The 14,273-nt window shown below is 42.6% G+C and overlaps 1 protein-coding gene across 3 annotated transcripts in view; it reads right to left on the bottom strand.

The window, feature by feature from the left end:
• The window catches only part of fyco1a (FYVE and coiled-coil domain autophagy adaptor 1a), a 74,359-nt gene that overhangs the window by 53,389 nt on the left and 6,697 nt on the right, over window positions 1-14,273 (bottom strand). For all 3 annotated transcript variants that reach the window (XM_063201003.1, XM_063201004.1, XM_063201002.1), the window contains exons 5-7: window positions 11,229-11,335; window positions 7,393-7,536; window positions 2,036-2,132 (exon numbers count right to left, since the gene is read on the bottom strand). In XM_063201003.1, coding sequence (XP_063057073.1) covers window positions 2,036-2,132; window positions 7,393-7,536; window positions 11,229-11,335 — 348 coding nt within the window. The remainder of the gene's footprint in view (window positions 1-2,035; window positions 2,133-7,392; window positions 7,537-11,228; window positions 11,336-14,273) is intronic.

The following is a 14,273-nucleotide window of genomic DNA, read 5'->3' as shown; positions in this document are numbered from 1 at the left end:
ATGGGGGTTGTTGATGGAGAGATGAAGAAAAATAATTGAGTTAAATCATTCTGTGATGACCGTCGTTCATTCATTCATTCATTCATTCATTCATTCATTCATTCATTAATTCATTCATTCACCAGGCCACTGCCTCCACCCAGGCCACTGCGCTCCATCTCAAGACTGCCCAGGAAGTCATGGGCCTGGTGGGGATGGATGGATGGTGACGGTGAAGAGAGATGGAGAAAAATAATTGAAGTAAATGTGTCTGTGATGATTCTCGTTCATTCATTCATTCATTCATTCATTCATTCATTCATTCATTCATTCATTCATTCATTCATTCATTCATTCATTCATTCATTCAGGCCACTGCGCTCCACTCATGGGGCTGGGGGGGGGCAGGGATGGCTATGGGCACACAAAGATAACACTGAAAAAAGAGATAAGCGAAGACAAGAGGAAACAACTGAGAGAAGTGGAGGAAGGAGAAGGACAGGGGGAAAAAAGAACAGAGAAATAAACAAAGGAAAGGAAATGAAGCGAAACCTAGGTAGTGATGGATGATTGATCACTGTTTTAATGAAAACGATTCTAAAGAATCTGAGGACCTTAGGGTTTATTTGTGTAAAGACAAAAAGCAAAACAGACTGGGTACCAAAGAAAAAAAAACGAACAAAAAACAATCAATATTTAATATCCTCCAGACTGTTTGTTCGTCTTAGTCATAGAGGTAGAAAATAACACCAGAGGTGACACGGCAATTTGCAACAGCACTGGGAAATGGCACATGGAGCTTCCCAACTTCCGTAGGTAGTGTAGGCACCTTCAGTCAATGCAAGTCAATGGAGAACATGCCCACCCGTGTCAAAATTTGACTAAAACTGTGTGAATATGAAGTAACACATTAATCTAAGACCAGATTTGAAATGTCAGGCTAAACATCTACTTAAATCAGAGTCGATAAAATACATTTAAAAATCAAATTATATACTTTATGAACATAGTTAGCAACACACTTCAACTATTGTCCTTGTATAGTGTGGTGATGGACATTTTCACATGATTAAGCCATTTTTGACAGAGAGAGATTTTCTCTGATCTACCTACAGATAATGGCCGCTGCAGATTGCCGTAAAATGGGGGGCGGGGTCACCTCTAGTGTTATTTTCTACCTCTATGGTCTCAGTAGTTACTGAGTGCGTTGCAATATGCGACCTTGCCTCCTCCACTTGCCTCCTCCACTTGCTTCTGTCCTCGTACCAGGAAGTAATATGTCATGATGATATCACTGACAAAAGCATTATATATTTCAATATCTTGCAAAAGCTCAATAGTAGAGTCTTTTTCTCATTTGCAATTGGGATGGTGAATGAAAAACAGTCCCTCAAAAGTTGTTGTGGCTAGGCTGACAGCTGGGAAACTTTATCGTTTTCTCCACGGAGGAGGGGCCAGGAGGCGGGACGAGGAGACAAGCGCAAGTGGAGGAGGCAAGGTCGCATATTGCAACGCACTATATGTCAGAGGCAAAAGGCTACGTTTGTGTGACTTCCTACATGGCAAAAATATATCAAATACAACACTGCGCTCTACAGGACACAACAATACATTGAAAGGAGGAAAGCTTCTGGAGCTTTTTGCTTACCATGACGTGTAATAGTGTGTGTGTGTGTGTGTGTGTGTGTGTGTGTGTGTGTGTGTGTGTGTGTGTGTGTGTGTGCGTGTGCGTGTGCGTGTGCGTGTGCGTGTGCGTGTGCGTGTGCGTGTGCGTCTGCGTGCGTGCGTGCGTGCGTGCGTGTGTGTGATCATAATGCAGCTGACCTTAGCTTGGAGGCTGAGACCAACCAGACTAATACTGCGTTATACTACAGTATGTAGTATCCATCACATCATGTCTCACATCATACATGTAGCTCACTCCTTTGTGTGTGTGTGTGTGTGTGTGTGTGTGTGTGTGTGTGTGTGTGTGTGTGTGTGTGTGTGTGTGTGTGTGTGTGTGTGTGTGTGTGTGTGTGTGTGTGTGTGTGTGTGTGTGTGTGTGTGTGTGTGTTACCTGTGAATAGGAGCTCGCCAGGCTGGTGATGCTGGAGCTTCTACTGGGTGCTTTCCAGATGTGACTGGGAGAACTGGTCATGCCACCAAGGGTCCTCCTAAGAAGATGAACACACACACACACACACACACACACACACACACACACGCACGCACGCACGCACGCACGCACGCACGCACGCACGCACGCACGCGCACACACACACAGCGATAATTATTGAATACCTTGCTTATTTTGTTGGTTTGCCCACTAATAAAGACATGATCAGTTCATAATTTTATTTTTAATAGTAGGTGTATTAGATGTACAAGGTTCTAGACCTGAACAAGGCTGGCATAGGCTACAAAAACACTAGCAAGAAACTGGGCATTAAACGGACAACTGTTGAAACATTTGTTCTCAAATTTAAGAAATAGAAAATGATCATCAATTGACCTCAGTCTGGGGTTCCAAACAACGTGTGGGGATTCAATCATGAGAACAGTGAGAAATCATTCTAGAACTGCATGGGAGGAGTTAGGCAATGATTTCAAGGCATCTGAGACCTTGAGCTCTAAAACTACCGGTAACACTTAACACCACAACAGATCTGCAGTCCACACGTGGTATGCCTGCTTAAGAAGGAACCTGTGTAGGCCCACCTCTCAATGAACATGGCGGTTAGAGAGTTTGTCTTTCAATCTGGGGGTTGCAGGTTCCAAACCCCCCTGACCTCTCCCTACATCTCCATCCATGGCTGAAGTGCCCTTGAGCAAGGCACCTAACCCCACATTGCTCCAGAGACTGTAACCAATACCCTGACAAATAATAACTGTAAGTCGCTTTGAATAAAATGAAAGCGTAATGAACATCAGACTAACTTAGAAAGATTGTGAGGAGCAGTAGTCAGTTGCCAAAATCAAGCTATTTGGCATTAACTCAACTCACTGTGTTTGTTGTTCACTGCTGCCTATGTATGATCCCAGGTACACCATTCACCATCCTCAAGCATGGAAGCGGTAACATTACGGCTTAAGGATGTTTGGCCACGGCACAAGACAACGTCACAGCGTCCACGAAAGAATAGAGGTGGAGACATGCACCACAAAATCCTGAGTGCCAACCTCCTTCCCTCCACCACTAGACTGAAAGGAGGGCGTGGGTGGGTCTCCCAACACGACAGTAATCCAAAACATACAGCCAAGGCAACAAAGGAGTGACTCGGGAGGAAGCACATTAAGGTCATGAAGTGGCCTAGACAGTCTCCAGACCTTAATCCTATAGAAATCCTATGGAGTGATCTGAAGCTCCCAGTTGCAGAGCTACAGTCACACAACCTTAAAGGTGCTCTGTACTGTAGGATGGTGGTCAGAGTAGGTATTGCAACTAAACTGTTCATTGAAACTGTAATGCCTACTGCCAAATTTGTTCTCATGGATATTATATTATATTATACTATTAGTTCGGCGGATGGGACACACAAAAGGGCCTTATCGTGCACTTTTGAGTAAAAGCATGAAAATCGGTACACATATTCTTCTTGATATGCTGATTAATGTTAGCGTTGGAGGCGTCGCTAAAAATGCATCGTTTTCAAGATGGCCGCCAAATTCAATATGGCCAACCCATATTAATGAATCTACCTGATATTTGGTAGTAAAAGCATGAAAATCGGTACACATATCCTTCTTGATATGCTGATTAATATTAGCATTGGAGATGTAGCGAAAAATGCATTGTTTTCAAGATGGCCGCCAAATCCAGTATGGCCGACCCATATTAATGAATCTTCTTGACACTTGGTATTAAAAGCATGAAAATTGGTACACATATCATTCTTGATATGCTGATAAATATTAGCATTGGAGGCATTGCTAAAAATGCTGTATTTTCAAGATGGCCGCCACATCCATTATGGCCAACCCATATTAATGAAGCTACCTGACAGTTTGTAGTAAAGGCATGGAAATTTGTGCACAGTTACTTTTTTATATTTTGATTGATAAAAGAACTCGATACTTTGCAAAAAGTTTACATTTCAAGATGGCTGCCAAATCAAATATGGCAAACGCATTTTAATAAATCCTTCAGACACTTTTAGTAAAACCATGGAAACTGGTGCACATTTACTTCTTGATGTGCTCATTAATATTAGAAATTGAGGCATTGTGGGAAAAAACACATTTTCAAAATGGCCAACTAAGATAGTGTTTATAAGAAAATACATATTTTTCTACAAAAATATTTTGGCATTGCATATAATTTAACACTCACAAAATACCATTGAAAAGGATTAAACATTATTGGCATGTTATCAAATGAAGTGATATGTTATGGTTTTGCCCAAACTGTGTCTTCCACCACCACAATAGATTATTTTCTGTAATGTGATAACTTTAGAATAGGTGCAAGAGTTTGCACCACCTCTTGTGTTCTACCACTCTATAATAGGTACATGAACTTAAGTGTTAAAGCCTTACACTTTGAAGATTGTTGACTTTGTTTGCATTATAGGTTTTGTACAGATGGACAGATATGTATGAAATGTTCTCTGCTAATATTCTTCAATCGGTACACTGATTGCATTCTTGAGGCCTCAAATAGGTATTACGGCAGTAGAGTTATGTACAAATCCAAGACTTTTGAGGGGCTTGTGGGATGTACAGCAACTCTAGCGCTTAGTGATAACTGCATAGGCCTTGTACAAATTCCAAAAGGGCCAGGATTACAAGATTGCTAGACAGAAAGTTAACTTGATTTGTTAATTCATGGACATTGTTATGATTGCTTACTTCAAAGAAACTAATATTTGATGACTACTTCTAGCTGCACAAGGTTTTCAAACAAACTGCAATCCTGCACCCAATGTAAGTTGTATGGTAAGCTTATATCTTGCCTGGTTAACACAAGTTGATCTCACAAGTGATTTAATCTGGTGGTTATGCAATTTCTCATAGTAAAGTTGTGATTTACGATTGCCCGTGGCAGTTTATAGGTCGTTAAGAATGTGGTATTTGGCATATGTGTAGCCCATATCCAATCATGTCAGTTGTATCTATTCAAACAAACTGCAGACATCGTCTTTACACCCCTACTCTTTCTCCTGATTGCACCCCAAGATCTGTTACCCTCACTGAGGGATGGAATCCATGCTACATTTCAGATCAGAACAATTGTGTTAAGTAGTAGGATTTCACAGGCTATGGTATATACTATGGCCAACATCAATCAAACTGCCAATAATGCCTAATTAAAAGATTGACATAAACTTTGAATAAATGGTGAATGGCACAGTTGGAACATGATGGCCATCAAAAAGTCAACTCAGGGTATGTAAAATATAACTTGAGTGAAAAAGTTTACATGTACAGTATCAGGATTCATTTCTAGACCATGATAATGATGAGAAGATTTGGTGTGTCTGTGTCTGTGTCTGTGTCTGTGTCTGTGTCTGTGTCTGTGTCTGTGTCTCGCGTGACAACCGGTGCCGTACGGCAGTCTGCACACTGTGCACAGCTGGTGTGTGAATGTGTATGTATGCGTGTATGTCTTTTTTCAAAGCGCTTTGAGTAAACTTCATAGTTGTGATACTGTGCTACATAAATAAGCTTACATATTGCAATGTATTGTATTGTAATATGGGTCAGTCATATTTGATTTTTGTTCATGGCCCCTAATATGAATAAGCATCTAATGTAAAGAAGTAGGCTAACTATGTGTACCAATTGTCATGCTTTTACCACAAATTATCAGCTAGTTAATATGGGCTGGCCATATTTGATTTGGCGGCCATCTTTTTTCCCCGCGACGCCTCCAATGCTAATATTAATCAGCATATCAAGGAGATGTGTACTGATTTTCATGCTTTTACCACCAAGTGTCAGGTAGATTCATTAATATGGGTTGGTCATATTGGATTTGGCGGCCATCTTGAAAACGATGACTTTTTTGTGACTCCTCCAATGCTAATGTTAATCAGCATATCAAGAAGGATATGTGGACCAATTTTCATGCTTTTACTACCAAGTCTTAGGTAGATTCATTAATATGGGTCGGTCTTATTGGATTTGGTGGCCATCTTGAAAACGATGAATTTTGCGCAACGCCTCCAACGCTAAACTTAATCAGCATATCAAGAAGGATATGTGTACCGATTTTCATGCCTTTACTACCAAGTGTTAGGTAGATAGGTAGATTCATAAATATGAATTGGCCATATCGGATTTGGCGGCCATTTTGAAAATTAATACATTTTTCATGACGCTTCCAATGCTAATCTTAATCAGCATATCAAGAAGGACATGTGTACCGATTTTCATGCTTTTACTACAAAGTGTCAGGTAGATTCATTAATATGGGTCGGCCATATTGGATTTGGCGGCCATCTTGAAAACGCGGAATTTTTCGCGACGCCTCCAACGCTAATATTAATCAGCATACCAAGAAGGATATGTGTACCGATTTTCATGCTTTTACTCAAAAGTGCACGATCAAATCACCCATCCGCTGGACTTTATATACTAGCCTAGTAAACTAGCCCTACCCACCAGCGGCCAAAATTATTTTTTCCTGCGAGTGGGTCTAGCCTCGGACAATGCCCCAAGCCCTGAAACTGGCAGACCAATCACAACGCAGGAGATGTGTTTTGAATATTTGGATGCAAAGCGGACAGGGTTTTGACAAAGTAACGACAAAGCGTTGGCCAATAGGCACAGACACGGTTTGAAAAACAATGGGTTGTTCCCATCAACAATCTTCTGATGTCTCATTGATCAGGGCCAGACTGATTATTCACAGTTAGTCTGGCTTGCTGGACAGATGTTTACTAATATGACCAAAGTACAGGAGGTTTTGCAGTTAAAAATGTATTTCTGGAAATTCAAAATGTCGGCCATGGAGATGATCCACCTTTTCATGAAAAATGCAATTTTTCCAGTCATAGTATCTGAAAAATATTACAAATTGCACCTTTAAAATTATACACTGATCATGTCTGTATTTGTGGGCAAACCAATAAAATCAGGAGGGGATCAAATACAGTCATTATTGCCACCACTGCACATGAACTTACAGGTCACATTTCAGTCACATTCATCAGTCACATTTCACATACCTTGGCATTGTTGATTAAGAAAGTGTCTTTGATTGTGTACTGTTTGACTTCGGGAGAAACAATCTTGTGTTCCTGATTGTATGTCTCAAAGTTATATAAAATCTTCACGTTTCTTTTGTTTCAGTTTGTATCTTTTAACTGTATCTTTTACCTGACTTAAACCTGAAAAAGTTTGTATCTTTTACAAAACATGTCAGGTAAAATATAAAAACGTTAACATGTCTGAAACAAAAGAAAGTTGAAGATTTGAATCTTGCATTCCTACCTGGCAAAGGTGGGCCAGGCAGAGTCCAGGTCGTGACCTCTGGATGCCACATCGAACTGCACGTCATTCAGCTCGTACAGGTGATTAACGATATCCACACTGAGGTGAGGCTTCAGGAAAGGACTGCGAGAGTAGTACCAATCACTGCGCGCACACACACACACACACACACACACAAAATCAGACAAACAGACAGACAGACAGACAGACAGACAGAGACGCAGACACACACACACACACACACACACACACACACACACACACACACACACACACACACACACACACACACACACACACACACACACACACACACACAGAAATGAAAAGCAAATGATAAAATCCATAAAATGTTTTATAACGGTTGTCTATTGTTTCTCTGACATCAGAGGAACCTGAAAAAAAGCTTTGATTTCTGTATGCTTGCTTTGCTTGCTTGCTTTCCTCTTTGATTTCTGTATGCTTGCTGGCTTGCTTTCCTCTTTGATTTTTCTCCTTTTCAGAATGCCTTTGAGAGGGAGAGTAAACTAAAAGCTTCCTCACTGTGTGTACTCTCCATGAACTAAAACGTTTTTTTCATAATATGAAAGTTATCCCTTAAAATAGATGATCTTGTCACTCCTTTTGCGCCCTCTCGCCTGCTCGTCCTCCCCCTCTCTTTCTCTCTCTGTCACACACACACACACATGCACGCGCACACACGCACGCACGCATGCACGCACGCACACGCACACACACGCACACACACACACGTACACATGCACATGCACGCACGCATACTTTCAACAGGTGGGTCTGTGAGAAAAAATATCTTTGACAGAACCGAAACGCTGGCTGGTGCATGAGAGAGCATTGAGAAGTGAAAGGAGGCTTAAGTTTCAGTTACGCTTTAAAAAGAAGTGGTTACCTATGTTGACAAGAAAAGTGTCTCAATATCCGGTAACACTTTATTTGACGTGGTTTAAACGTGTTTGTTATTGCAGGCGACTGTAACCATGTTAATTTGAAAACGGTGCTCCCAAAATTCCATCAGCATGTCAAATGTGCGACTAGGGGAGCAAATACACTTGACAAGATCTATTCAAATATCAAAAAGGGATACAGAGTGAGGCCATTACCACATCTAGCCCAGTCTGATCACCTGTCACTGCTTGCGGTTCCATCTTATATTCCACTAAGGAGGAGGAATTCCATCACCACAAGAACTGTGAAAACATGGCCTGAGGGAGCCACTCAGCTACTGCAGGACTGCTTTAACACAACTTGTTGGGACATTTTTGAAGATCCAGATCTAGATGTGTTCACAGACAGTGTGATATGTTACATCAAGCACTGTGTAGATACTGTAACAGTTGATAAACACATACGAGTCTACCCTAACCAGAAGCCCTGGATGTCTAAAGAGGTCAAGCTGCTGCTGAAAGAAAGGGACACTGCTTTCAGATCAGGGGATGCGTCTCTGTACAGTACAGCACGTTCCAAACTGAAGAGTGGCATACGTAAGGCCAAGGCTGATCACAGGAGGAAAATTGAGTGCCACCTGGAGAGCAACAACAGCAGGCAGGTGTGGCAGGGAATACAGCACATCACCAGTTACAAGACCAGAGCTGGGGGTGCTGAAGGCGATGTTTCCCTGGCAGAGGAGCTTAATCACTTCTTCACTCGCTTTGAGGCAATTCAACCAGAGGAAGGAAGGCAACTCCCCACCGCTGACCACATCGTCTTTGCAGTGGAGGAACATGAGGTGAGGAGCATACTGCGGGCCATCAACCCAAGAAAGGCACCCGGGCCCGATGGCATCTGTGGGCGTGTGCTTAAAGACTGTGCAGACCAGCTGGCGGGGGTCTTTACAAAGATCTTCAACCAGTCCCTCTCCCAGTGCACTGTACCATCCTGTCTTAAGTCCTCCACCATAGTCCCCTTGCCGAAAAAGACCAACATCACCTCCCTCAATGACTATAGGCCAGTAGCACTCACTCCTGTGGTCATGAAGTGCTTTGAGAAGCTGGTACGAAAGCACATCCTGTGCTTCATCCCCCCCACTTTTGACCCACACCAGTTTGCATACAGGGAAAATAGGGCCACTGAGGATGCAGTAGCCACAGCTCTCCATGCTGCATTGTACCATCTGGAGCAGCAGGGGAGTTATGCTCGTCTCCTTTTCATCGACTTCAGCTCTGCCTTTAATACCATCCTCCCTAGCAGACTGGTGGACAAACTATCAAGCATTGGCATACCACACTCCACCTGCCTTTGGATTAAAGACTTTTTAACAGGCCGCACCCAGCGAGTGCGCATAGGTCATAACACCTCCATGGACCTCAACCTCAGCACTGGCTCGCCGCAGGGATGTGTGTTAAGTCCTCTGCTGTACACACTATACACCCACGACTGCTCCCCAGTCTACACTAATAACACCATAGTGAAATTTGCTGATGACACCACAGTAGTTGGACTTATTTCAAATGGGGATGAGTCTGCCTACAGAGATGAAGTAGAGCGCTTGGTGGGGTGGTGCAGAGAGAACAACTTGCTCCTGAACACAGCCAAGACCAAGGAGCTGGTGGTGGACTTCAGGAGGAAGAGGACTGCCATCCAGCCACTTATGATTAAGGGGGTGTGTGTAGAGAGGGTGTCAGACTTCCGTTTCCTGGGAGTTCACATCAGCGAGGACCTGACCTGGGGTGTCAACACCACTGGGCTTGTGAAGAAGGCACAGCAAAGACTTTATTTCCTAAGAATACTTAGGAAAAACAACATCTGTCAGAAGCTGCTTGTGTCCTTCTACCGCTGCTCAGTGGAGAGCATATTGACATATTGTCTTTGTGTGTGGTTCCCAGGCTGCACTGTGGCACAGAGGAAAGAGCTCCAGGGGGTCATAAAGGCTGCAGAGAACATTATTGGCTGCCCTCTTCCATCTTTGGAGGGCCTACACAGCACCCGCTGCCTAAAAAAGGCCAAGTGCATTCTGAGAGACACATCCCACCCAGGTCACAGTCTTTTTGAATTGCTGCCATCGGGCAGGAGATTCAGGTCCATTAAGACAAAAACAAACAGACTGAAAAACAGTTTCTATGCAGCGGCCATCACAGAACTGAATTTTGCATCAAAAGCATAGTTTTTATATACATACCATTCTTTTTATTCCTTTTTTTTTTTTAATTCTTATTTTTTATTTATGTTTGCTTCAACAAGGAATGCACAATTTCGTTGTGCTTGTCACAATGACAAATAAAAGATATTGTATTGTATATTGTATTGTATAAGGGTGTCCTGTAACCGTCATAAGAATGACACAGCACATGTCAGGAACATTAGTGACACATAACTGCTGCTGCTGACTGTTGCCATAATGTAACAATCCACCCCACTCCGTACTCATTTCCCTCTCGGCACCCATGTACACGTACTGTATACGGTAAGTGTGCTGTACTATGGGTTGCATTGCAGCAACAACACCACTTAAAACACCAATTAACTCAATTTAGTTCTGAATAAAGCTTTGAAAACGTCATGTAAACACATCCTTAATGTGTCTGTTATAGGACGACCTTGGCTTCAGTATGTGGGCTGGATGTGGGCCGGTAGTAGTTCACTGTAATTTTAGGTAGGGAGCGCTGCGCACATACAAAAACACTTTGTGTAGGTGCCAGACAAGTGTCAGACAGTTGACAGAGATAGGTCTGCACACTGCCAATAAGCTCCAAAAAAACCTCTTTATTATTTAAAAAGCAATGTTTCGATCACCCTGGATCCAGGGTGATCGAAGCGTGGCTTTTTAAATAGTAACATTTATTTATTAAAGTTTATATCCCCAGTAGTACGGTAGTTCTCACCTGGTGACCCTCTGGTTCATCAGGCACTGCTGCAGGGTGTCGGCCAGGCGCTGGTGCACCAGAGAGTAACGCAGAAACGCACGGCCCTTACCCAGTGATGTCTTGAGCTGAAAACACACACACACACACACACACACACACAGACACACAGACACACAGACACACAGACACACACACACACGCACACATTCACAGACCAGTACACACACACACACACACACAATCACATGCAGAGACCGTCAGACACATACGTACATATTCACGAACCCACATATGCATGTTCATGGACCGACCATTAAAACATTCACATGACAACATTACACACATGTTCAGGCATCCAGACACAAACAAGGAAATTAAAAGAAAAACAAAGTTCAAACAACAGCATACATTAACTTCTATTTTCTCATGGACTGTCTCAAAGTGCAACTACACCCTTCTTGATTCATATCCGCTCCGACATGGAACTGGTTCCGTCTTCAGCTAATGCGAACATCCTGTGACCGAGTTTTAACGCAAGTCAGCCTGGCTTGCCTTTCATTTTCATACAGTAACCCAGCAAACAGATGAATCGACGTTTCAGCAGTAAAACATAGCCTCGTGTTTATAAGGCTTTCAACCCATTTTAGCCTGAGCCCTTTTTGGGAAAAGTTGCCCTATGCCTATTAAAACCTAAATCTCAGCCTCCGAAGCACATAAAAATATGAAATCAGTTGCATTTAAAAGCAAGGAACCTCATGTTGCATTAAGTTAGAATGAGTTCATTCAGCTTTACCATACCCACATTTGTAATTTTTAAAAAAAATCTCAAGAGCCTGAAGGCAGCGTATATGTCACTCCAGGCTGAAATGGGTTAATACTGCCATCTGGACTGGGAATCAAGACGGTTCTTCTACGGCAGGGATGGGGAACCTACGGCCTGGGGGACGTTTATGGCCCATGAGGCCGTCTTATATGGCCCCCGATATCATTTTAATATTATGCCGTTTCACATGAAATAGGAAATGCTTTGTAAAGCAATCTTAGAAATTACACTTGCACACCCATTAAGTTATCTTTGTGTGTTAAGTTATATTTGTCTGTTGTTAACTCATTGGCTGCCTTCGACGTCGCTATGACGTCATTTCGAATAGTGACGCCCCCTGCCTTCGACGTCGTTCGCCGATAATTGCGTTTTTTTACAGCCAGGCCTCGAGGACGGTCTGACCTATCTTCTGTATAAATTTCAAGCCTCTAGGCATTTTCTAACTGTTCATGTAGGTGGCAGAAGTGTCCTTATAGGAACAGTCAAGGAAGGGCTTTAGTTCAGTAGTACATGTCAAGAAAAAAAACACCCCTTTTTTACTATTATAATATAATCTCAAAAGTAGCATAGCAAAATCATTTTTGAAAGTAAAGCACCTGTGACAGTAGTCTACTTTCTTGCCCTCTGATTATAACACAGGTAGGCTACTGATTTTAGTGTCAGAGCCTGACCAAAAAAAACCTTCCTCTCATGACCAAAATACAACCCCCTGTTGCTATCTAGCTAGAAGGCATTGTACCTAGCTTTCCAAAAATACACCATGAGATGATCTGTGTGGCAACCTTTCATTTTGGATAATGTGATCAGTCTACACAACATCAGGATGATGCTTACAAAATATCATCTAACAGGAGAATGCACGGGACTAGTGGTGATGTGTCACCTCAGTTGGGAAATGTTTGGCTATAAAGTTTGCTACGCTAGCTAGCTAGCTAGCACGAAATCGCTAACAACTTACAACTAAGCCTAAATAAAGGATCCTTGGTAAGTCAACTATTTTTACTCATTCTACAGTTATATATGGATCTGTACAGTATGATCAGCTTACTGTATCATCAAACAAGACAGGGGGGGTTGCAGATTCTTGGAACAGAGTAGACTGTGTCTGGTCAGATGCTTTCAGCTCACATGAGAAAGCATTGCACTTAGCCTCAGACCAGCTAGCCTTCACCACTCCAATCGGCTTGTGAAATGTTGGATATGTGATCAGTACTTTATCAAAAGAAAATTCATTGAACAATATATGACAAGATCACTATAGCAGAACCATGATGACAGTACTCATCAATCTGCAAATTGTCCGCTCTGCCAAAGAAGCTGCAGTAAGCTACGCTAAGCGGAGCTGCCTGCCTACCTGCCTCCCTCCCCCACAAGACACAACACGGTACTATGAGGAAATAAACCAGCTGTGATTCTTTCTCCAACGAGGGGAGAGAGAGAGCACAATCAGAGGGAGAGGGAGAGGGAGAGGGAGGGAGTTCCCGGAGTTAGGGGCACCTGCTGTCATGATCCATTCTGCGCGCCAGCAACTAAACCAAAACACCCTTGTTTTCGAGTCCACCCCCGTTATATTTCAGTATATTAGGTTGAAAAGGTCATACAAACGATCTTTTGTTCAGGCTACAGATGACAGAAGACTCTGTAATAGCATCTGATAGGTTTGGAGTTGTTAGGACGATGCCATTATGGGCAAAAACGTTTGCAGTTATAGTTCTACTTCAAATGGCGTTTTCTCAGCTTTTTGGCTAGAAAGCAGCATTTTGGCGAATTCCACTTAATTTCAACAGATGATTATGAAAGAACGGAAAGGGGTAGAGAGACACCGTTTTTTTCTGATGACAGATGAGCGTCTAATCTGTGTTTTGATAGGTATGGTGTTGACATAGACACAGAACTCAATTTTCTGTGAGCCTCCAAAAAACGCCCAAAATGCTGAAAAATCTCTGGCACTCCGATGTACTCTTTTATGAAAATGGCTGGCAGCTAATGAGTTAAAGGGGCATTCCACCGGTGGAGACATGAATATGTATTGATCATATATGTAGTAGCATAACTTTCTAATTTGGCATTTTAGTGCTTGTGGATTTGTGACAACAATCCCCATAATGCATTGCAATGCTCAAGTTCCACAGGCCACATCCAGGCAGCTCTGCCATTAGCCCCATACGACTTTGTTGCTGTCGACCAACATTGACGAAGCACGTGAGCGAGAACTTGTTGTCACGATGTGGGTGTTATTA

Source organism: Engraulis encrasicolus, chromosome 6, assembly GCF_034702125.1.
Source record: "Engraulis encrasicolus isolate BLACKSEA-1 chromosome 6, IST_EnEncr_1.0, whole genome shotgun sequence".
Taxonomy (NCBI): Eukaryota; Metazoa; Chordata; class Actinopteri; order Clupeiformes; family Engraulidae; genus Engraulis; species Engraulis encrasicolus.
This window is presented reverse-complemented; position numbering and strand designations above follow the sequence as displayed.